The sequence below is a fragment of the Ruditapes philippinarum genome, unplaced genomic scaffold (genome assembly GCF_026571515.1).
Source record: "Ruditapes philippinarum isolate M1 unplaced genomic scaffold, ASM2657151v2 ctg2090_1_1_1_1, whole genome shotgun sequence".
NCBI classification, from domain to species: Eukaryota; Metazoa; Mollusca; class Bivalvia; order Venerida; family Veneridae; genus Ruditapes; species Ruditapes philippinarum.
Genome location: NW_026853161.1, coordinates 425,632 through 433,653, shown reverse-complemented (window position 1 = coordinate 433,653; position 8,022 = coordinate 425,632). Strand labels below are relative to the sequence as shown.

The 8,022-nt window shown below is 33.1% G+C and overlaps 1 protein-coding gene across 1 annotated transcript; it reads left to right on the top strand.

Annotated features, from left to right (window-relative positions):
* Positions 1-215: 215 nt before the first annotated feature.
* Positions 216-6,991, top strand: LOC132735878 (uncharacterized). The gene is made up of 8 exons (XM_060722899.1): positions 216-810; positions 996-1,291; positions 3,352-3,488; positions 3,774-3,919; positions 4,145-4,307; positions 4,667-4,803; positions 5,864-6,011; positions 6,418-6,991. Exons 1-8 carry the CDS (start codon positions 786-788, stop codon positions 6,686-6,688), a joined length of 1,323 nt encoding a protein of 440 aa, XP_060578882.1. The 5' UTR covers positions 216-785; the 3' UTR covers positions 6,689-6,991.
* Positions 6,992-8,022: the final 1,031 nt, after the last annotated feature.

The window sequence follows — 8,022 nt, the reverse complement described above, 5'->3', positions numbered from 1 at the left end:
CTTGCTTGCCTGCTTGTTTGTTTGTTTTCTTTCTTTACTTTTCTTTACTTTACTTTACTGTACATTACTTCTCCTTTCACTTTACACTTACCTTACTTTACTTTTATATCTTATTTTGTTTGTTACTTATTTTATTTATTTATTTATTTATTTATTTATTTGGAGAACAAACTGAACCTTCTGTTGGCAAGGTCACGTGCTTAGAATGATAGCACAACTTCCGGTGCGTCAGTGAAAGAAACGTAAACATTATTTAATTTTACGTAAAAGTGCGCCCCTTAATTACTATTTACCGGAATATTAATTAACCAATGAAATGTGAATAACTAACATTTCCCAATGTACACGCTTCTTGAGAAATCGAGAAATGTGTCAAAATATGACGGATAAGATAGCTCCAGGTTAAATGAAAACTGCAAATTAAATTGTTTTAAACCGCTTAACAGTCACAAAAATGACCAAAATGTTACTATGAGTTTCCTCATATATATTCAACTAACGTACGGTATTTCGTGATGACTTTACAAGGTATTTAATTGAAGGAAGTGACCGCTTTATTTGTCATAACCTTCAACCAGTGAAATACTAGTAAAAGAGCCTGGCGTTTTATTTCAAGAGTAAACTGGTCGCGCGTCTGTTAAAAAAATAAAGTGAACAAATACTTGTAAAATAATAAATATAACTATATGTGGTTATATATTTTGGAAAATTTAGACAAGTTTTAGGAGAACTCGGGATTTTAAAAATAACTCGTTTACACAGTTTATTTATCGGATATAGAAAATATGAAGGTTCTGCAAATTGTTTTAGGTAGGTATTTTGTTATCGTATATAATTTCATATATATATAAATATATTGGAAGATTTATTCAAAGTGTAGAGCAACGTATTTTTACCAGACCTTTTTTACTAATAATACATTTCTGTTTTTGTATTAATGGAAATATCCGCATATATTATGTTTATAACATTTTAATATGATTGTAATATTTCAGGGTCATTGGTTCTTACTTGCAATGTAATAGCACAAAACTTTCCAACAGGGCAAACTGTACCGCAAAATCCACAGTTTAACCAGCAGCCACAAAACCCACAATTTGTTCAGCCGACAATGAACCAACAGTCGCAACAAACACCCCAAGCGTTCCAACCTGGGCAACCAGCCAATCAGAACTTTCCTCAGCAACCCGGTCAAATGGTTCCTGGGAATCAAAATGCTAACACGAATGGGAACCAGATGAATCCACAAGAAATGACACCAGAACAACAAAGTCAAATTTCATGCGCACAGGTGATTGTTTTTCCCCAATAGTGCAACATATCGGTTACGTATATCTTTTATAAATGGCATAATTGACAACACGGTTTTGGAATGCTCTATATTCTTGCCCCGCCAAGTTAGCTCAATTGGAAGAGCACTGGACTGTTCATCAAGCAACCATAGTTTGATTCCTGAAAAGTGCATGTGACTTTCGTTATGATTGATCATGAAAATATTTCTACCGTCATTAGTACTGTACCTCTGCTCCAGCGTGAACAGTATATAAATAACACATGGGTTTGTGGGTAACAGTAAAAATATCATCCTGAGGAAAATACTGTTACCCGAGGAGTAAAAATATCATCCTGAGGAAAATACTGTTACCCGAGGCTAGGCTACGCCTCGGGTAACAGTATTTTCCTCAGGATGATATTTTTACTGTTACTCACAAACCCATTTGTTATTTATTTTATTACCCCGAACAAAAATACTGCGATGATCTGAAATTGTCAACTAAATCTAACTGTAACAAAAATAAACCAAGAGTAACAATAACTAAACTGTCCTAACCTCTTAAGTTTAAGGGTACTTTAGGCCTACTTGAGAAGTTTTCTTTTTCTTTTATTCTTTATGCAAGTGATGATATCAACAAATCATAAACATACAATAAGCTAGGTTTTATTTAGAAAACAAAACACTGACCCATTTACACGGTTATGATCTGTGAAATTTGATCCTTCTGTTTCCAGAATATTCTTAGCATGGTTTTTGACAAAATAACGTTGATATCCTATGTCTGTCCACCATATCTGTAAAGTTTCACTGATTGAAATTGTTAAATAATCCTTTGTTGCATGCTTAAATCGTCTGCATGTTCCAGTTTTACACATAATCATTTACATTGCAAGTACTTCCATTGAAAACGGATGTTCACTTTTTGACTATTCAACAAAAAGATATTTTAAACACGAAAAGCACACCAGGGTGCGAACAGCTAAATTTTAAGGGTGTCAAAGTTACTCCAGAGAAGAAATGGATGTCCTATCGGGGTTTAACGTCGAAAATAAGAATGAATCGAGAAAAAAATGGCGGCCATTTTATTTCATTTTATTTAGAAAATAGACCACGTGACCAGATATTATACTGTTAAAAAATACTGTTACCTATGTTACAGTACAAAATTCTTAGTCACGTGGTACACTTGCATTAACAGTAAAAATAACTCCCAGAGGCCTATGGGAAATTAGCATTACGAAAAAAGTGAGGGGTAATAAAAGTAACTAGCAAAACTTTGCGCAAGCGAATGCATCTTGTACTGGTAAACTGCTTGACAGCTTGCCTAGGACCGATGCAGTGGCTCAACTGTACTTTTGTATTATTAAAGTTGCTTATTGTCGTGACGTGATCCCGAAGGTAAACTAAACCACTTGCTCATTGACGATCTTAAGCCTGTTGTAATAATTGTTACCTTATTTAAAATATTTTGTAAAAAGACCGAATAATAATAATAACAATAACACAAATCTTAACTTTTATCTAACATTTTCTGTTGCGACAGGAACAGTCAAATTGACCTATATGTTTTACAACGATAATAGATATGATGTACATGTAATTGAAATATACAATTTGAGCCGTGTCACGACAAAACCAACATAATGGCTTTGCGACCAGCATGGGTCCAAACCAGCCTGCGCATCCGCGCAGTCTGGTCAGGATCAAAGCTGTTCGCTATCAGTTTCTCTACTTGTTATAGGGAATTGTAAGCGAACAGCATGGATCATGATCAGACTGCGCGGATGCGCAGGCTGGTCTGGAACCATGCTAATCGCAAACTAACTATGTTGGTTTTGTCGTGACGCGGCTCTATTTGTGTTACATAAAAAGCACATCATACAGTATACATGTAGTATATTTTGAAGGTACCTTAATAATTTTTCATTACTTTCGTTATATTGTGGTCTTACTCTTTCTCTTTGAAGATTTAAATGAATTCTGTTTTCTTGATAACTGTAATAAAATGAAGCAATCTAAAGTAAAAACAAAATTGTTAAAAAAAACTTGACAATAAATATTTGTTGTGTTGATAGGCTGGACGAGCAGCTGTATCGCAGTGTTTCCAACAAAATGGCGGCTTTCAAATGGTCACCGTGATTGCCCTTCTTTCAAATGGTACCCAAGGTCAGCTTCCACCAAATTCCGATCAGATCAAACAGAATCTATGTCAGTAAGTATTAAAAGACATCAAACATTCCTTGTCCTCAATATCTATAATGAAACATATTCGTGCTCTTAAAATGTTTTTTCCGTGGAAATAGTTCTGATAGAAAGTGAAAAATTATATTTGAATATTGTGCAATTGTTTTCGTTAATTTTCATTCTAATGTTATTATTATCTGTTATATTACATGATAAATAAACTACCATGTATGTACATCTATAACAGCTTTCTTATTCCCGATGAAATTTTAATAAAATAACCTTTATGTATACTTAGCATTTTGCATTAAAGGTCACACCAACAGATTGTAGCTTGTGTATTCAGTGGTATAAAACGATTTAATGGCACACAGCAGTGTAACACACCCGCTGCATTTACTAGACTCGAACAGGAAACAGTCGGTCTTCTTAATGGAGTCCAACAGATGTGCGGAAAAGGTACATTTGATTAACTTATATATTGTAAGCAATTTTAAACTGGTTTAGACAGAAAAGACCGTTGATCAACAACCTTTCATTTATCGAATGACCGCTACTTAAAACACGATAGACTAAGCCGACATTTTTGGACATGTTTTGAAACAAAAAATCTATTATCAATTGAATGTTTTTTTTTCTTCTCTGACATGTAATCAATTGGAATCCTTACTTTTTGCACATCAGGTTTGATGCCAAAGGTCACACCATGTATGCAGAGATTGAACTTTGACATGATGCAGTGTTATAAAGAAGCTGGTCTCAACCCTGACCTTTTCTCACCTCGATGTTCCAGGATTGAGGGCGCGATAATAGGTGACAATAGAGAAGTTGCCCGTATGTTCTGCAGGTGCGCTGATGTTTAATAAAATTTTAATGATATATTTTATGTGGAAATTTTGTAACATTGTTGGTGTTCCACTCTTCGGCTGTCTCTTTGACCATGTGTAGCTTTGTTTTTATTCCCAGGGATTTTAAATTTATTCATTTCAAAACTTAAATCTTTGATGTATTTATCTATACCTGTCGGCTTCCCGTGGCATTTGCAGAGAGAATTTTAAAGAAAAAACATTAATTAATATTTGAAACACAAAAAGAGATATATATTTTTCAATGAATTAATGGCTTAGTAGTTTTGAATTAGCTTACAATATATACATACTGGTCGCAAATAACAATAATGTTACTTTAATTACTTTTATTTGATAGTAAGCGACAGGCACTTTATTCATGCCAGAACCGTGTGATAGATAGATGTGACGGTGCGAAAACCCTGCAACTGTTAGGTGGTAACGATCAACGCTCAATGCAAGCCGGTATGGACGTTCTATGCAAAGATGTAGACGGTAAGTATTCTTTGATTACAAACCAAAACGCAAAAAAAACCAAACAAAAAAAACAACAACAAAAACATAAAGATTTGTGTGCGAAGTTTTGTAAAAACAGTTGCTGTATATCAGTTAATGTTGTTATATATTCTGGTACACGTATATCAGAATCATTAAATCCAGTACTTTTTAAGTTGAAGATTGGAAATCGTCCAAGCCGGTGCTAGGGAGCATACTTTCCTTTTTTCTCAACAGACTACATACATCCTAGACTGCTATTTTCAACTACAGTTAGTTCTGTAAAGGGATTTTATAACCCTAAAACATAAAAAAGTGTAACAATGGTAATTTAGTTCCATGATCAATAAGATTACGCGAAAAAGTAATAGAATGCCTTTGACATATAGGAAACCTGTTTGGCATACTGCTTAATAGTTTTTTATTTTATACATTTACCATCGAACATATTTCATTTGTAACATTTTTGTTTTCTCAAGAAAGTCTGACACAAATAATATACATTTGTTTAGTTGTCTGCATCTAACTAGCGTCGTACATATTTGTTAGTTAATGTATCCTAGATGACCCATTGCTCATGTTGTGACAACATGTGAGTAGTCAGCAGGGGCTCATCCGGAACATCCCTGACTACTCGTGTGTGAAACTATTTTTTGTTGTTGTCGTTATATTTATATACATGTATTTATTGGTTTTCTTTGAATATAAAATGCGTTAAAAAAGGTGTAATCCCCTTCAAAAAATTTATTAACATTTTGCAGAAAATAACATTTTTTTCATTATATATGACGATGATTCAGTAACCGTCTTGAGGACACCAAAGGAGATCCAAGCAATAAAACTTACAAATGCTAAAATTATTTCCTATGGTTAGTGACTTAATAGGATTCCGTAAAAGAATATCATAATTTTATCAAAATAGTATATTGTAAACACTTGCTTCTTGAGAAATTTGCAGAGATATGGTTAATGAATATTATAGACAAATGTACAGTACAATTATTTCGTCTTGATCTCTGAAATTAGTTTAGTTGTTAATTGGGTCATTTTTCGTTTACAGTGTACGTTAGCGGACTAGTCTGCTTCCAGTCGCCGACACCAAAGGTTGAGTCATGTGCCAACAAACTTATTGGAGAAATGACAGAATTAACCATGAGACAAATCAAAGAAAATATGAATGCTGACACGTTTTCCCGCGAATATTGCAAGTAAGCGAACTTTAGCCTTAAACCGCTCAATTTGTAAAATGAACTTGTCTAGCAACAATTTTAAACTGTCTATTATCGTTTTAGGGACATTAAGAGAAAAATTAAAGTAAGCTAAGCCGACAGTGTAGAGCCTGGCCAGACTGCACGGTTGTGAACACTGGCCTTGGCGCAAACTGATTTCAAAGACTTATTCGAAACATCATGCTTGATTACATTAAGTTCCTGGCAACACTTTTCACCGTAGTGACTGTATTTTGCCATTGGTAGAACAAAGTCGTTTGAATTATAAACTATTAAAATGAGTTTAACATTGATATATAGCGATTAGTATTTGTTTTCTATTAAATATGTCAGTTTTTACTTGCTAGTTTTTCCTTGCTTTAATACAAGAATGAACTTTTTGCAGGGTCAGACTATCAAATCTTCAATGTGATAGTAGCGCCTGGGAGCAGTCATGCGAACGTGTGGCAGTCGGACTGAAAACAGAGTACCAATGCAATCTACTTCCGGCTAATTGCAAAAATGACTCATCAATCAAAGATATCTATCTTCAAGCATGCGCAGAGAAGGCTTTCGCTCGTGAATTAAGAAGTACTCAATCCGGGGCTGTTTCTTTGGTCTCGGGGGCTTCAGCTGTTATATCAACACTTTTATCTGTATTTGTTATGACATTATAATATTATTTTTATATCTGGACGACTGCAATGTTAGATTTGAATTATTTTGGTGTCTTTGGCCAGACACGTGACCAAAAATTAGTTGAAGTTATGTTATATTGTAAATACTGTATATATATAAACATGTTGTTCATATGAACGAAAGAAAACTCGTGAACTAGAGATAAAAAATAATTTGTCTTGAAAAGTGGCTTGTGTCACATTATTGAAAATCAGGCTGATTCCTTATAAACTGTGTGTCATGTTTGTTCATTATTCAGGGCAAATATGTAAATAAATGAAAATAAGAATTCGCGACATGTATATTTACTTTTGTTTGTTTTGTACAATTTTACTTTTATGTTTTTATACATTAGATTTGTAATACTATATAAGTTATTAAAAGATCATATTTAACATGTGTGTTAAAATCTTATCTATTGCTTGAAAAATAAAGTAATTTACATATTGCAATCGCCACTTACAATCCACGAAAATTACCAAAAAGAGGTCAACATTTGCAAAAACAGCCCTTATACTGGTTATTTACGCAGTAGAAATATGGCGATAAATACTGCACAATTAGGCCATTTATCGCAAAATCAGTGTTAAGTAAAATATAAATTGATTTTTGAATGTTTATACCGTTCTGAAAAGTTTAGTGCATTTTTCTCAACATTGATTTTCCTGAAATATATAGGCTCATCTGGAGGACTAAAAATTTACCTTATCAACTAGTTTTAACATGTACCTTTTCATCATAGACATCAAACATCATATATATGAAAAATAAAAATAATGATAAAAAAAACGAACAAACAATACAGTACCATTTGTTTTTGTAATAACTGTTGTTCTAAGTGATCGCGCATATTTTGATTATTCAAAATCAGTTTGATTTATGTATGTAACATACCTTTACATTTTAAAAGGAAGGGACAAATGAGCAAATATTGATAAAATGATATTTGTCTTCCATATCGTGCAAGTCACAATAGATACAAATATCTTCTTGTGTTGGTATCCACATTGTTATCAAATCTACTAGTGTTGATAAATAAAAGGCAAAAAAGACATATTTATTTTACAAATACAAAGCAAACAGGTTGTTTGATAAAAAAACAAGTTAAGTGCACTTGAGATTTGTACATAAATTTGAAATTTTAAGTTGCCAAATTCAAACAATGCATGATGTCTACAACATAAACATGAATAAACGATAAACAGTTGACAATATGCAGTACAGTATTGCTTACTCGTGAAGCCGTTGCTTTTCTAATAGAAAACATTTGATGCTTTATTACTAAATTAAAAGAATACTGTATTGAAATGTGAAACATTTGGCCAAATTTATC

Coding starts and splice junctions, on each gene's coding strand:
- LOC132735878 (XM_060722899.1), top strand. CDS start 786: ATGAAGGTTCTGCAAATTGTTTTAG. Junction 3,489..3,773: donor ATCAAACAGAATCTATGTCA/GTAAGTATTAAA, acceptor TTTGCATTAAAG/GTCACACCAACAGATTGTAG. Junction 4,308..4,666: donor GTTGCCCGTATGTTCTGCAG/GTGCGCTGATGT, acceptor TTTATTTGATAG/TAAGCGACAGGCACTTTATT.